General features: G+C 29.7%; 4 protein-coding genes across 4 annotated transcripts; 1 reads left to right on the top strand and 3 right to left on the bottom strand.

Moving 5' to 3' along the window:
* Positions 1–2,804: 2,804 nt before the first annotated feature.
* Positions 2,805–3,983, top strand: OCT59_012019 (uncharacterized protein; the record flags this gene model as incomplete). The annotated part of the gene is made up of 2 exons (XM_025309897.2): positions 2,805–2,882; positions 2,949–3,983. 2 exons carry the CDS (start codon positions 2,805–2,807, stop codon positions 3,981–3,983), a joined length of 1,113 nt encoding a protein of 370 aa, XP_025188476.2.
* Positions 3,984–6,935: 2,952 nt separating this feature from the next.
* OCT59_012020 (uncharacterized protein) lies at positions 6,936–7,325 on the bottom strand (the record flags this gene model as incomplete). Its single annotated transcript, XM_066134173.1, has 1 exon — positions 6,936–7,325. The coding sequence occupies one exon, from the start codon at positions 7,323–7,325 to the stop codon at positions 6,936–6,938; it is 390 nt and encodes a 129-aa protein (XP_065989462.1).
* A 97-nt stretch (positions 7,326–7,422) lies between these two features.
* OCT59_012021 (uncharacterized protein) lies at positions 7,423–8,472 on the bottom strand (the record flags this gene model as incomplete). Its single annotated transcript, XM_066134174.1, has 2 exons — positions 7,423–8,017; positions 8,459–8,472. 2 exons carry the CDS (start codon positions 8,470–8,472, stop codon positions 7,423–7,425), a joined length of 609 nt encoding a protein of 202 aa, XP_065989463.1.
* Positions 8,473–11,021: 2,549 nt separating this feature from the next.
* OCT59_012022 (uncharacterized protein) lies at positions 11,022–13,227 on the bottom strand (the record flags this gene model as incomplete). The annotated part of the gene is made up of 3 exons (XM_066134175.1): positions 11,022–12,803; positions 12,887–12,984; positions 13,119–13,227. 3 exons carry the CDS (start codon positions 13,225–13,227, stop codon positions 11,022–11,024), a joined length of 1,989 nt encoding a protein of 662 aa, XP_065989464.1.
* Between the last annotated feature and the right edge of the window lie 3,529 nt (positions 13,228–16,756).

A 16,756-nucleotide genomic window follows, 5' to 3' on the forward strand; every position in this document is an offset into this window, starting at 1 on the left:
AGCATACCCGAGTCTTATAAAGACAATCCTCCTAGCCATTATTACAAAAATAGCACATCTGGATCTAAAAATAAAAATACTGTGAAAATAGCACAAGGCATAGTTAAATCACAGGAGAAGTATAGAGATGACGTACTTACTGTGTATGATATATTTATTAATTCAGCATTTCAGGTGATCAGTTCACATGACGAAGTTTTCGCCCTCTATGCTTTTACAGATACTATTGGGGTTCCATGATTAAGAGGATTTTTGCATGTGATACGATAAGTTCATTCTCCACGATATTCACCAACATCTCATTCACCTCTTATATCATTCATAAACTTTCTTCTTTATGGTCCCCATTATATAATGGACAGAGCGTTGAACTAAGGTTGCTTGCCGAAATTAGGTAATTTAGGCCAAGGCCAAAACTTTTTGTAGCCGAAAGTTTAGGCAATTAAAAATAAATTTGCCAAAATTTATAATGCCAAAATTATTGCCGAAAGTCCAAAATTTGACCGAAATTATTGGTATAATTCTGGCCATTTTTAATACGTAATTCTGGCCAGAAAATGATCGACGTTATAAATTTCCTTTTTTGGACATTTGTGTAACCTTTGTGAAACTGATTTCACCAATTTTACTGGGAAACAAAATTTCCTTTTTTGGAGGTCATCTAAAGCAGGGGCAAATCACGTGACTTCGAAAAAAATTGTTTTCATAAAATAAAACTTTTTACCATATATTCAACCATTCTAAACACACATTCTAAATGCATTTTTGCCTGCTCTGCAAGTTTACTTAGAGTGCAGAGTAGGGTTTTGAATGCTGTTTTTGATTTATTTGACTTTTTCAATTTCGTTATCCATTTTTGGATATGATTGGTAAAGTTTTGTTCATTCATATGTAAAGTCAAAAACAATATTCATAATCCACTTTTTTTCCTTAAGTAAACTTGCAAAGCAGATAAAAATACACTTATATTATGATTTTAAAGTTTCTATTAATCTTTCTTTATAAAAAATTAATCTAATTAAAATTACACCGAATCACGTGATTTGCCCCCGCTTTAGATGACCTCCTTTTTTGGAAATTGGTGTAACGTCACGTGATACAATATTATAATTTCGGCCGAATTTTAATTTTGGCCAAAATTAAGACCGAGTTTCGGCCTAATTTTGGCATTTTCGGCATTTGATTTGATTGGCCGAAACCTTTCAGAATTTCATTTTTAGTTTCGGCAGGCAACCTTACGTTGAACTATTAAGTTTACCAGTCTTTTACCACTATCCCTCAAAGATAGATAAGAAACCCGCTCTAGCACCAACCTAATTATATATTTTCGCTTCTCTTCAGGATCTTTGGGTAAGTTAGAAATCGAATGTCTGGATTTGTTATATAGGTGTCATCAAAATTAATTACGGCATATGAAGCTTATACCATAATACCATTCTACCACAATTATGCCGTAATTATTTTATAAATTATTGAATGCCGACCTTTATATTTTAAGGCCAAATTCCCATTTTGCCGTAATGCCGTAATTATAAATATGGCATTTCGACGACACCTATAATTTGTTAGATTTACTTAAGGAAGATGTGGAGGCAAAATCATTTCTGAAGTCACATGATTCGAATTGTTACCAGTTTTTTTTGTCACATGATAATTTAGAATCTACTGAATTGTTGGTAAGAAGTAATTGATTTTTAGCTAACTCATGTGGAAGTTTCTTCTCCTTATTGTATCTCCTTATTTCATTACCAACACTTTTCTTATGTGCCTCATCCAAGAATTTGTCCATCTCTCCTTTTTGATACTACTGGTATCGCTTCCTTGCTGTCCATCCATTACCAAGGAACCATATCTCAGTCTGGCCTCAAGCTCTGTATTTTTTTTGCTCTAGTTCCTCGACTCTAGCATTGCGCCTGGAATTCTTGTCAATAATCTGCCTCAGCTTCGCGTTCTCACCCTTAAGCTTAGCATTTTCACCTTTTATTTCAGTGTTCTCTCAGCGATGCGTTGTTCCAATAATTCGAGCTTGGATGACGTGTTGTTAATATTTTTATACAAGATGAATTACTTAATACAAAAAAAAAATAAATACAAGCGCGATACACGCTGTAATTTCATTTTAAAAAGTGAAATGTTTCTATACTAATGCCTAAGGACGCAAGTTTCTTGTTTGTCTTTACTATCTATACTAATACATTATTCCAACGTTAGCTCTTATGATCTGGTTTCATTTGTCCCAATAACCAATATTCTGGATAAAGTAAAACGGTCAACAGTTATAATTACTCGAGATACATAGCGTCAGAAAACAAATCATTAACCTTGGTAAAACCACGCCAAAATTTTAATAAGCCGTCTTCAGAAATTTGTACGAGAAAAGTTCATTCGTTTAAATGACCATAATATCTCACGTGATGACGCCTCACGGCTATCTAAATTAGTAATGCACCATCTCACCATGAGGCCGGTATGAAATCTGTGCCAAGTTACGCTGAATATATTAGCTTTAGAGTAAGGGGTGATAGTAAAACCACTCCAAAACTTATTTGTCACCTGTTATTTGTCACCGATTTCAGCGTAACCTGGCACAGGTTTCAGACGTGCCACTATGAGTCACAGTGATGTCATAGAATTTATTTATATTGCAAAAGTATTTTATAATACTTCCTACATTACATTGTGTTACATCAAAACCATGCACATTACCCTTAATAATATAAATACTGAAGAACAGGTAAGTTACTGCCTTATTGGATGAATCTGTTTCTTTTTTTTTTTAAACCTGCAAAGTATTACTTTTAGTTATGAACTTATTTAGAGAAACTTGCGAATACGAGCGAAAATTCGAGAAATCTATACGAAGCGTTCCTAGTGCATTACAGGTATGATTTTAAAAATATTATGCCATATTTTAAGATGTCGCATTAAATGTTTGTATAATATTTCAGAAATCAGAGACAAATGTTTCGAAGAAGTCAGAACGAGATGCTGAAATATCTGGAAATGAACATAGATGGAGCAAAACGATCCCAGCCAAGCCACCGTGCGACGCTTCTTGCTCTCTATTACACGATCAACATTGGCGATCTTCTGATGGAGACTTCTCTCGAGACATGGCTGTTTCGACATTTGAATTAGTTGGCAGAGTGGATATCGATTTTAGCGGAAAACAAGGATGTAATGCCGTTAGTAATAAATGTGGCGTGGAAATCAGAGCATCAGAAAATCATAAAGATCTCGTTCAGAGCGTCTCTAATAGGAGACAGGTATATCAGAAAACAATTAATAGTGATACAACAGAGAATCAATTTAGTGAATTATCATATCTTTCCTTGGAACATGAATGGGAAATTGGAAAAAAGTCAAGAGCGCCTCTGGCAGTTTGGAAACTGTGCCGAAATAACCATATGGTTCCATCTAGCATCACAGAGACCCGAGCTACCAATCGAAACTTGTGCAATAATGACATCTATACGAGAAGTAAAACCCCTTTGCAAGAATTGCGAAATGAGCGTGAACCGCAGCACACACAGGATCTACCCTCGCTTCTTAAGCTATTAAATAATGAATATCCATATCGCAATGAGACAAACAAAAATGTCTTGACTGACCGTGAAATCCGACTCTTCGCCAAAATGTATGGCATTACTGATTTCCGCCTCATGTTTATAACATATAATAATTCGGTCTTTTGGCTAGAAGATCCTAAAGGTGTTTATTTTTGGTCTCGCATAGACGACAGCATGATACGCGGAGGTGATAATCTGACAGAAGCTTTAACAAATTACCTTTTTCATGATGAAAATCTTTGTTATGTTGACGAGTATACTTGCAAATTGGTACCAATAAATGCATATGATAAAGAAGCTGAAGAATGGGTAAAGTCACCTGAAAAATATTTTGCTAAGATTGATGTAACTGAGATATTACAAAAGCATAAATCAGAAATGGATGAAAAAAAGAATCAACAAAAAAAGCATTGACATGAAAATAGCTTGATTTTAATTAAAATTAAATCCAATATATTCATATGTCTTATCATTTGTAGAATACTTTATTTGCTAATTTGTATAAAAGTGCTGTACAAGAATTACTGTATCTAAAAAATAATAAAAGTACATGCAAAATTAACTGCAAATTTAAATGCAGAGATGCCTTTGCAATTAAGAAAGAATAAGCGAAATGTATGATGCTATCAAAGAGGGAGGGAGTACGCAGATCCTAGGCCATTTAATGCAAGTCCCAGCATCAAGTTATTTCTTTGCTCTCTCACGTTTACAAAAAGTATCTATAGCTAATTTAAGATTCTCATCCTTATACTCCTTTTCTACATTAGATTTTCAAAATAAATTATCCCACACATGTCTACAGGATTTTTGTCTATCTATATCTCTCCCAAACACGCAGATTATGTAAAATAATATTTCCCGTAATGAAACTTCTTGGAGATTAAGTAATTTCGAATCTATGGATAAATTCGAGAGATTAGCAACTGAGGTAAAAAAAAATATTTCCGATTCATACTTACCATTATTATTAATTTTCGCAACATTACATTCTGCCTGAAATTTATTACTTAATGCATTACAATAAATTTTTTTATTGCCGGTACGATACTGCACCAAATTTTATTGAGGAACGTGATGTTAAGACATGTGATGAGATTTAAGTAATTTCACTGCACCTAGTATACGCGTGATGATGTTCTCGGCAAAAATCAAACCGCGGATATATAGTAAGAAAAGTAATATGTCCGTTTTATTTTGGAACATCTATAGAGGAGGAAAAATAGATTAACATCGTTGTAAACGGTCGAATATCAAACATGAAAAGATGATAAAATTCAACTACCAAATGTAATTGCCAAATGTTAAAAACGAACAAATTAATTATGAATTGGCGTAGATGGATAAATAATTAGCCGAAAAGGATAAACATTTAGGAAGAGTAATGATCTACATGATGTAATATTTATCAAATAATTGACAAAGAACCAATAGGATAAATAGAGTCGATCAATTGCGGCTTAGCAATCTTTAACAATAAGAACGATAAGAAAGAATAATTATAAGCCACAAAAGATAGATTATAAGTAAAACACATAAAGCGGATTGAAAGAACATATAAAATAATATCAGAAAGATTAAAGAACATAAAATAATATAAAAGATAATATAAAAAGATAGTACAAGGATGGAATATGAAAGATAATATATTAAAAAGAACATATATAAAAGACGGCATATTAAAAGATAGCGTATTTAAAATATAGATAGCATATTAGAAAGATAGTTCAAAGATAATATGTAAAAGAACGTAAAAGATAGTATATAAATAGAATAGAAAGTAGCATAAAATTTGTATAAATAGAGAGCGGAATTCAAGGTAATTCCACAGTTCTCATCCACAGAACTCAATAAAAATATAAGTTTTATTTTTTTAATTATTTGTTAGTAAAGTTTAATGTTAATTAAAGGTAATAGGTTCGCCCTAAACTTTAATTAATGTTTGCTTAATTAATTTTAATTGAATAAATGGAAATTTTAAGATGAATTAAATATACACTTTTGGAAAGTAATAATTCGTAGCGAGAGCTATCGAAGTTTGAAATTAAAGGTAAAAGTGGATATAATTTGGGGAAAATTTAGAGAAGTTAATTTTATTTTATATCGTTTGATGTTTTATATTACTAACGCTATTTATGTTGTGAACCAAGAATGTTGTTGTTGTACGTTGTTGTATGTTGTTCGTTGATTATGTTGTTTGATAATTATGCTGTTCGTTTATTTGTTCGTTCGTTCGATCATTCGTTCGTTCGACCATGAGAATGCCCGTTCGATGTGGCAACTCTGTAAGTTGATGACAGAGGGAATAGGGGGATCTCATCGTGATGACATGTTTCAAGAAGCTAGCCGAGCAATAAAACCAACATACCTTATTATAACTTTGCGGAATATGCGAGTTCGTTTGATCAGGAATATTAACGGTGTAATTATTGGCAAGTTTTATTAGTTTTGCTTAATTATTTGCTTATATTACACAAGACAGTTAAAAGGATTCACTAACTGGGCCAGCTTCTTTTTATATATTTTTTCAGGATCGATTTAGAAGTATCTTTTTTGGGAAAATTACGTTAATATGGTCGCATCATAAAAATCTGATCAACGGATCCCCTTAATTTAACAACAAAGAATTTAACACTATCCATATATAAAGATCATCAAGAGGTTATACACAATTTGAGAATGTGCAATTACTTGTTCCTGTGATACATGTAATAATTACTATAATATTACTGCATATTTATTTATTAAGCTACAATAAAAAATAATAATACATGCTTTGCTTTACACAATCCCGTCACTATTTTATGCAAAAAAATTATAAAATGTCTAGTAAATTTGCACCATTGCTTTATTGATCAAATTACTTAAGGACATTCACATTGCTTATAAATTCCTTCCGCCACCTTCTTACACTTTTTGCAATACAGATGTAAGTGATGATCGCATTCCTCACAAACCTTACATCCATGCTTCCATCCCCTAAATATATGCCATTTTTTAAAGTAGTTCTGCCTTAGCAAAGTGCCTTCCAGCTCTTTATAAGCTGTACTATCCTGATTGTTTGTTAAGAGATTTGGCATGATATATAAATATTAATATAATAAAAAACAATTCTCATATAACCAAAATTTCATTTACCTTGGAATTTGCATAGTCCTATTATTTCAGCAGTGCATTTATCATGGCAATGAGTACATTTTTTCAGGTGATTGATTTCACATGATCTGTTTTTGTCCTATGCTACAGTACAATTGTGAACTTTAGTTTATTACTTGAAGTATTGCAGGTAAGACAATATTCCAACTTATCTTGAGAATAGAACTTCGCTAATTTAGGATCATAAGGGAGCTGATTCCCATTTTTGCAGTATCATGAGCCATGTAATCCATAATTCCCATGTTTTCCATCACAAATAGGACATGGTAAGCTCCACGGCTGAGGTGATGTAAAATTATAATTATCAATTTCTCTGAAACTATTTCCGAATTTCAAGTATGGGAAGTACTCTAAGACGGATTTGATAATTAATTCTGGATCAGGTCTGACTTCGAAAGTAATAGGCTTGAAATCAGAGGCTTGAGATTTTGTCAACATACTTGTCACAGCTCTTGATGCTTGCCATGGCTCATTTCCAGTTTCTTTTTTATATCTTTTGCATAAATTGAAATGAATCTTATCTGTCAAAACGCTTGGTAACTCACTTAATTTGGCATGCCAATCCAGATATTCAGAAGTTAATATTTTATCAGACTTGGTCATGTTGCTTTTTATATGAATCAATTTAAATTTAATTAGGTAGTAGTTGACCTGTAAAAAAATATCACATAATGAAATGTAGTATTATAAAATAATGAGACTATGCAGTTATCTCAATTTTGCGCTGTTTACATTTAATAAAGTAAGATCCTGCTTTATACCTACCTTCTATTTCTTCATCATCATGACCTAATTTGCATAATGGGCAGATATAGTCCCTGCATGTTGTCTCATCAGTAATCCCATAATAATCAAAATTTTCACTACTACATTCTTTATATAGATTAGGATATTTATCCAATATCTTGTTGCGAAAATAGGAATTATTGGGCTTAGATTGGGATGCAGATGATACACTTGTGATCACTACCTCACCACCATCGAAATCTTCCTCCTTAAGATCCATAAAATCATTATCATCTGCTTTAGCTGGAGTGATTTGAGATGTAGATGGTGCATTTACTTCAGGCAAGATTTTTTCAGGACAGGCTGTCTCAGAAATTTTGGACACATGACCAGCTTCTGAAGGCAACTTTTTCAAAGATATACCATAGTTTATAATTTCTTGAAATTGTGCATCAGTAAACTCTGAAATGAAATTCACGCTATATGAATTAATATACTTGATCTTATCTAGACCCACTTTTTCAAATAATTTATAGTTTTTTTCAGCTCGCTTTTTAATTTTCACATTTCTATATTTAACCAATTAAAATTCAGCTAATCACTGATCACATGCATTAATAACACGTTATTGTTTATTTTTTGTTTATTTTTTCAAAAATATTCTTTTTTCTTCTTTTTTTTTAGAAAAAAAAAGACAATAAAAATGAATACCAAAACTATTTTAACATATAATAATAAAAATTAAATAAAAAACTTATTTTAATAATATACAATATATATATTTGTATTTAACTACTATTATACAAAAAGTGATATACACGTATATCAATTACTTTCACTAATATTTCTCTGGAATTGTAATGGTGAATTTTAACAATATTAATTAAACAACTATATGTACACCTTTTTATGTTTTTATTTTTATATTAATATTATATATCAACATATATTAATTATATATTTTTTTTACTTTTATGTATTTTATTTAATTTTTTTAATATATTACTAACATTACTACTATCATTTTATTACTTTTTTATATTTAACTAATATATTAATAATATTACTAACTTTTTATTATTTCTTTTTTATATTTAAAATAATGATAATATTACTAATTAAATTTCTTTTTTTTACTAACCTTTTATTATTCCTTTTTTATATTTAAAATAATGATAATATTACTAATTAAATTTCTTTTTTTTTTGTTTATATTTTGCTAATATTATTTTTTTTACAAATAGTATATTATTTTATACTAGTTTTTTATTTATATTATTTATAAAAAATATTTGTATATTTAATATTATTTAATAAAAATTTTATTGATTATAAATGTATTTTAAATTCTGTTTGCAAATATAAAATATATGATTTAATTGAATAATATATACTATTTATCAGTACAAAATATGCAGTTTAAACTGGAAAAAAGTACTGTTTATCAGTATAAAATATACGTTTTATCCTGGAAAAGTATACTGTTCGCAATATAAAATATAAAACAATATACTGTTTATTAGTATAAAACATACGGTTTTTCTACTGTTTACAAGTATAAAATATACAGGTGAAATTGGAAAAATATACTGTACGCAAACCGTATATATGATACAGTGTGCAGAATACTGAATATATATAGTATATAAAAATACTGTAATTATATGGTAATAATACTATAAATATATTGTTCGCAAAATACGAAAATACAGTATACTAACTGTATATATATTTTTTATAGAGTTTAGAAGAACAATCATCTTTATACGCAAACTCTACCTTTCATGCCAATCTATCCATTGTCAATTTAAGACCAATTATATAGGCTTCTTGTCAAAATTCAGGTGCAATCCCTACTAGAAACACCTTTTTAATATTTTTATTTGCATTTTCTATAATTTCATCTAAGCTTTCCATATTATGCAAATTGCTAGTAAACTCCATACTTTGTTATAGGAGCCTATATCCTTAATTGAAAAAATAATATTAATATATGCATAGTGACTTTCCTACCGCTTGCTCATACACCAGAAAAAAATATATAATATTCATATTAATGCTGTAACTTGTCTTCTCTATATATTCACCATTTACTAGTCTAGCTTATAAAAAAGCTTTGTCAGAAGACAATTAGATTGACATTACTCTGAGCATTTGTTCTATTTTATTATCTGATCTTTCACGATTCTCCTCTTTAGCTATATGATAATAAAGTTCGTATAATTCCTCTAGGCTAGCATACAGATCATTATCTGCATATCTTTTGCGATAATTTTCTAGCTTTAGAGTGTATGCCTCTTCGTTAAGAAACATCATAGGTCAAAAAGTGAAAAATCAGGCATTAATCAGTCACCAATCGGTCATCAATCAGGTAGCTGATTAGTGACTGATTGGTGACTGATTGGCATTTTCGCCAAATACTGTCAACAACATATTGGCTAACTATCAAAATTGGGCCTAATTTTATATAGTAATTTTGATCAACGTTATACAGCTACAATTAGTAAAAAAAAAAATTTTCATGATCAAATTTAGCGAACGCACCCTTAAAAAAAAATAACATATTAAAAAACGCGTCTAACCGATGAGCGCAGTCTAAAACCGATGAGTTTGAGTAGTGGAAGACCAGTAGAAGGCAATTGGCATCTCGCAATTTCGAATGTTACCAGTTATTAGTTGTAAATAAAATTAGTTTTTGCAAAACTATTTTTTATTTTTATTAAAATATTTTATATTTTTTTCAGATTCAATTACTAATATGTCAACACTTACAACGTCTTTTACTACTTCTGCATCAGAATTTATCTGTCCTACTTGTCAAAAAAGATATAAGAAACAAGGTGGACTTTCACGGCATTTGAGTATTGTGAAAAGATATAATATTTCACATAGTGATTTGGATAAATTACCAGAAACAAATAATGAAAAATTCAAAAGTATTCTAGTTTATTTAATTCACCGCAAACTTCCACATGGATTTAAAAAGGGAGGTCGTCAATTAGTGTCGCTTGCATGTACTGAACATCAGTTTTTTGATATTTTCAAAGGGTATATCCATCATCATAGCAATAGAAATGTCTACAAGTGTATTTTCCGAGGATCTGCTGGATATCAAATATTAAGTGAAATCTTGAATAATCCATTGTGGGGTCGAAATTTTATGATGAAGAACAACAAACTTATGTTGTTTTATTTAATGATCCACCTGAACATTTGAAAAATAATCCACTGGCTATTGCAACTCGTTGTGCTACTGAAAGTATAGCCACTCATAGACACAAATCTAGATATAATCCTGGAGAAGTTATTATTGAATGGAAAATTAAAGGTGAAAAAGATGCAAAAGAGAATTATTGTGAAGCAGGATTTATATACATACATTTTTGGGTGAGACAAATCTAAAATTTTATTGTAATAGAAAAAAAAATTATATACATATGTTTAGAATTTTTTCTTTTGATTAAAGACAATTTTTTCAATGTATATAAAATGTATTAAAAGAAATTATAAAATGTGAATATATTGAGGTTTTGGATAGGAAAGAGAGATGTTATTTTGAATATAAAATAAAAGTCAGTTTTCATGTTCCAAAATTTCACAAATTGCTGATGTTTTATTTTGAAATTTTCCGCCATTCTTGAGAGTTTTCTTAAAAAAATAACAGACATGATCGTGATTCTTTTTTTCAACAGCACTACACGAAAATGCGTTTAATCCCCACTTTTTATGGATAAGCATAAATTCCCAAACATGTGATACTAAAACATGTATATAAGGGGTTATATCTGATGATCGATAAAGTCCTTGTTCTAAAATAGTATTAGTTTTGGAATCTATTACCGTTTTTTTCAAAAATAATTCACACCATACTTTTGCTTTTAAACGAAAATATTGTGGATCTGTTGTTTTTTCTCCTAAAAGATCATATAATTCAGCAAATTCATCCCACAAACTTTTAATTAATGCGGCTCGTTCTGGATCAAAAAGTTTTGTCAAATTAAAGTTTCGAAGAACACAAAGCTTATCATCACCCATTAAGGAAGTGTAATTCCAATTATTAGTACCATGAATATTCCAAAACTCAGACCTGATTTTTAAATTTTCCATCTCCTTAATTATAATATTCCGAGTTATGTCATTAAATAATCCCTCATTTTTGATTTCTTGTAAAACTAACTCCCATAAACGGTCATCAGTAATACGTAACATTATATGAAGTTTATCTGGAACATGATTTTTAAGTGAAATCATATTGAAAAGTGGAGGTAATTTATGACCAGGGTATGCTGTTGGATTTTCATTTAAACTACTCATTGATTTACTAATTGTCCAGTCATTTTGCCCATTTCCGCGTTGATTTTTTGTTATTTCACACCATGGGCAAAAATTATTGGAATTTGCAGCATTAAAACCTAAACAGGTAGCGAGAAATTTCCAATCTGAGCTAAAAAAAAACTCAAAATTCCAAAGAGTATTATTGATAACTATTCCTACATTACTCAGTTCTTGCAATTCCTGAGTAAGAGCATTTGCTGCAACTTTTAAAGTTGGATAATTTTCACTTCCCGGAAATAAGATAGTTGTATAATGGTAATTAGGCTTACAAATGTTTATTGAATCATCCAATAGTGCTACGGTAATCATCACATGCTTCACCTTTCGTCCTACGTTCCACCCATCACCAGATATTCGAAGATGAATAGTTGGTATTGCAGGATCTAATATTCCCTTTTCAACATATGATGGTATTATATACTCAAGAATTTTTTTAACACTTCGGTAAGCACCTTTTCCAGTTGCATTAATAACTTGTTCAATAATTAATGGATCAGTTATATCAGGTTCTTCCGAAAATCCTTCTTGCATAATGGTAGAATTTAAATCAATGAAATTAATGGGTATTAATTCTTCCATATATGCATTAATCTCTTGATGGGTTTGAGAAATAGCATATTCTCGTGGTAATATTGATTCTACAGCTGCAAGATGATGATATGCATCACGAGGTATATTTTCTACGTCTTGTACATATGCAATTGATTGCAATTTTTGTTTTTTTTTAACATAATTCTCATCACCAAATGTTACATGGTATTCTTTATTTTCTACAGTAAAATCTATAGCCTTTAAAACTACACGATCTTTGGGATTGTAAAAATCTTTAATTGTATTTTCAAAGTGCACCTGTTCTTTTTTTGCAAGACCTTTTGCATGCTTAATTTGTGTAGTTTTGCTTGATTCTTTATGAAGTTTCAATTCACGTGGTCTACCTTTGCAATTTCTATTAATGCATTTTAATTGAAGTCCAAAAAGATGAACTCCAGAAACAGCAGTTCTCCTATCCGGTGTTATAATCTAATAAAGTATGTATATATTAGAATACCTTCTTTTATGATTTTTTTTAAAATTTTCTAAATAATAAACATATAATAACTTACTTTGTGTAGTTCAACAGAAGCATCAAATGGTGATTGAGCTGAAAAAACTTGATATTGTAAATTATCTCCAAAACAAATTAAGTAATGAGGTTTTTTTTCTACATAGTAAATAGAACGTTGAATAGTACGGCTGTTATTAGCGCAAGACCCCAAGTAGTTTTAATAGTATAATTATCAGGTATAGGAAAATAATTAGGCGCTTCAGTATAATTCACAGCCGGTGGGTAGATACCTTCTTGAATGACAATATAAACAAATTTTCGGTCACCATAGTATATTATTTCAGGTGAAATAGGGTAATTTTCTTCTTCATAAGGTCTTTGCTGATTAGAATTTGACATTTAGAAAGTAACAGTTTTTTTGACGCGTTTAAAAAAATTAACATGATATAAAAAATTGTACAACGGATCTACAAAAATGTGATAAGTACGGTAATTAAAATTCAGTACGAGTCTAAATATCATATTTCTTTACTGCTATAAGAGAAAAATCGAAACAATATATAAAAAATTTTGCGTCATTGGTGTTACTATAATGTCAGGTGATTTGACTATCATTATGATTGGTTTACAAAATTTAGGGTTATCTCAAAAATTTAGGGTTACACTGGTAAAAAAATGATTTATCCTACACATATCTTACACATATTGGGTACTTAAAATGTAGAAAATCATACACAAATAATACACATATCATACACATATCGGGTACTAATATATATATAAATACATATATACAGTATCATACATATCGGGTATAATATATATATCATACATATATCAGATACCTGATAGGTATACTATATATATAAGTACCCAATATGTGTATGATATGTGTATTATTTGTGTATGATTTTCTACATTTTGAGTACCCGATATATGTAAGATATGTGTAGGATATGTGTAGGATAGACCATTTTTTTACCAGTGTTAGGGTATAGATTAGCGCATATGATCAGGCAGTTTGCTAACTTTAATCCAGTAATCAGAAAAAAATGAAATATAGTTCATTGGAATCGTCTTAACAAGACGAATCTAATGGTAGTAAAATCACATTTTTAGGATTAATAGTTATTATAATATTAAATAAAATATAAATGATACATTTTTATTTTTATATTTTACTTAATTTCTTATCAAGTATTAATCCTAGAAATGTGATTTTACTACCATTAGATTCGTCTTGTTGAGACGATTCCAATGAGCTATATTTCATTTTTTTCTCAAAAATTAGCAAACTGTCTGATTGGTGACGGTATTTGGCGAAAATGCCAATCAGTCATCAATCAGTCACCAATCAGCTAACTGATTGGTGACCGATTGGTGACTGATTAATGCCTAATTTTTCACTTTTTGACCTGTGCATCTTGACTGCGACTGTCTTAATATAGTCATTTAGATTCTTTTCAGCTCACAATTTCTTTAGATACTCTTCATAGTTTTTCGCAAAATTATCATATTTTTTGCCCTTTCGCAATGCAGTTTTTATGACTTTAACTTGTGCAAGTTCTATATCTTTATGATTGACCATTTTGTATTGTTTCTACTATAATGATAGAAAAACTTTAATTAATAAAATTATATTCTTTGATATTTTTTACCTGGAAAAAAATATTTGTTATAAAGCATCTATTCCTTGACTCAAAGTCTAACTTTCATAACCCTTTCTTCTGCTTCCTCAGGAGCTATTTCAGATGCCATCAGGCATTTATATAATCCAATTTGCCAATGTCCATATGGAAGAGTTCGAATTCCATCAAGTAAAATCTAGCGCTTGTTATCATATGGATTCAGCATTATCTTATTTACCCTCTCCAAATATATTTGATGATCATAACTTCAAAGGCCATACATATCATGATGGGTTAGTTTCTTGTTCCTAAGACATTCTAGAAACTTATCATATCGAAACTCTTTTTTGACCACATATTTCTTTACACCCTTTGCCTTCTGGATGCCATGCTTTTTCTCCCATTTCTTTTCACCCTGTGACTTTCTATATTCTTCCTCTTCTAACTCTTTTTTTGAAATCTGCATCCGTTTCAAAAGTTTTAGGATCATGACCTGCTAGTAAAGATGGGTCCTCAATTGATTTTTAAAATCTGCAATATTGCAAGTTTTGGAAATCAATTGCGCTTAATAATTCGCAAACCTGCAAATAATTTGCAAATCTGCAAATAATTCACAAATCTGCAAATAATCTGCAAACCCGCAAATAATTTATAGTATTGCAAATAACCTGCAAACCCGCAAACCCACAAATAATTTATAGTATTGCAAATAATCTGCAAATCCGTAAATAATTTACATTATCGCAAATTTGTGAATAAGTGGACAAAATTGTCCACTTTTAATATATAAATAAATTTGGTTATATTTAATTGCGAAGATTAAATTAACATGATTTATGAGTTTACAAAATAGACAAAATTGTCCACTTTTTAGTATATAAATAAATTTGGTTATATTTAATTGCGAAGATTAAATTAACATGATTCATGAGTTTACAAAATGGACAAAATTGTCCACTTTTTAATATATAAATAAATTTGGTTATATTTAAATTAACATGATTCAAAATGGACAAAATTATCTACTTTTTATTATTTATCGAGTAGAGGATCATCATTATTTTTATTGTTTATATTTTATTAGTAATTACAAAATAAAATTGTTTTTATTACAATTTATTATTACTAAACAATCTCTTCTGGATTCCAGTCATCATCATTTTCACTATCATATTTATTATTAAACATGAATGGAATCTCAGAAGATTCAATATACATCCATGGTCCCAAATCTATCACTTATTCGATATTTAACATCTTGTCAACACTTTCTTTTTGTATATTGGGTGGCTCTTCATATTCCTTCTCTTCATCTTTATTCTCATTTAATATGTCTCCCTCTTCAAATAGATTATCTATCATTTTTTGAACATCGTTAATTGATATGCTATTTCCAATGTGATTCAAGGATCTTTTACTATTTGAAAGTGAATGAATATTATGAGTATAAATTTTGGACATACATTCGATAGTTTGCACATTTAAATTTGTTCTCCTTTTACCAAACATCCATCTAAGGGCTGAAAAAAGGCGTTCACAGCTGGCTGAATGTGGCGTTATTGAAAAAACAATTTTTGCAAGACGAGATAATGAGCTGCGTCTATCAATTATTAAGTTTCGCCACTGAAAAGGCCCATCATTATTTGAATATGGTGCGCTATAAGGGTTATCTTGGTCCAAATATTTGCGAAGCTGTGCCTTAAGTTCTAAACCAGAAGTTTTCTTATGACCCAAATTCTTCCAAATATTAAGCGCAGTTTTTTGGATACGTTCAAATTAAGTATTGTGGATACCCACTCCTACAATATTTATAAAGAATAAATTATTTATCTTATTTAATTATTTTTTCTTATATTAGTAATACTTTTATATTGCGGATGGAAAAAGAAAGCCAATAAGTAAATATCTTTATCAAATTCTTTGTATCTATTAAAGAAATTTGATTACTTACTTCAGTTATTTAGTTTTTTATTAAACTAAAATTATTTTGAATATTACCTCTCATTGAAGGCTTTAATACAAGAATTCTTTAATGAGCGGTAATCATTCATTGGCATTTGTTTAAAAAAGGTTGCAATTCTAAGGAGATAAAGGTAACACAACAATCTGCCAATATAGTATACGTTCTTTCAAGCATAAGAATTGCCTCTTTTATCAGTTTAAGAATATCTGATATTACGCAAATATCATCAAAAAACCCTCATTTTTTCAAAATAGTTTTAATAGCTTAATTTGAAATTTCGTGTTCATGATTTTTCAGAACCTAATTTAAATAAAATTAAATTTTTTTTTTTTAAAAA

The sequence above is a fragment of the Rhizophagus irregularis genome, chromosome 2, assembly GCF_026210795.1.
Source record: "Rhizophagus irregularis chromosome 2, complete sequence".
Lineage (NCBI taxonomy): Eukaryota > Fungi > Glomeromycota > Glomeromycetes > Glomerales > Glomeraceae > Rhizophagus > Rhizophagus irregularis.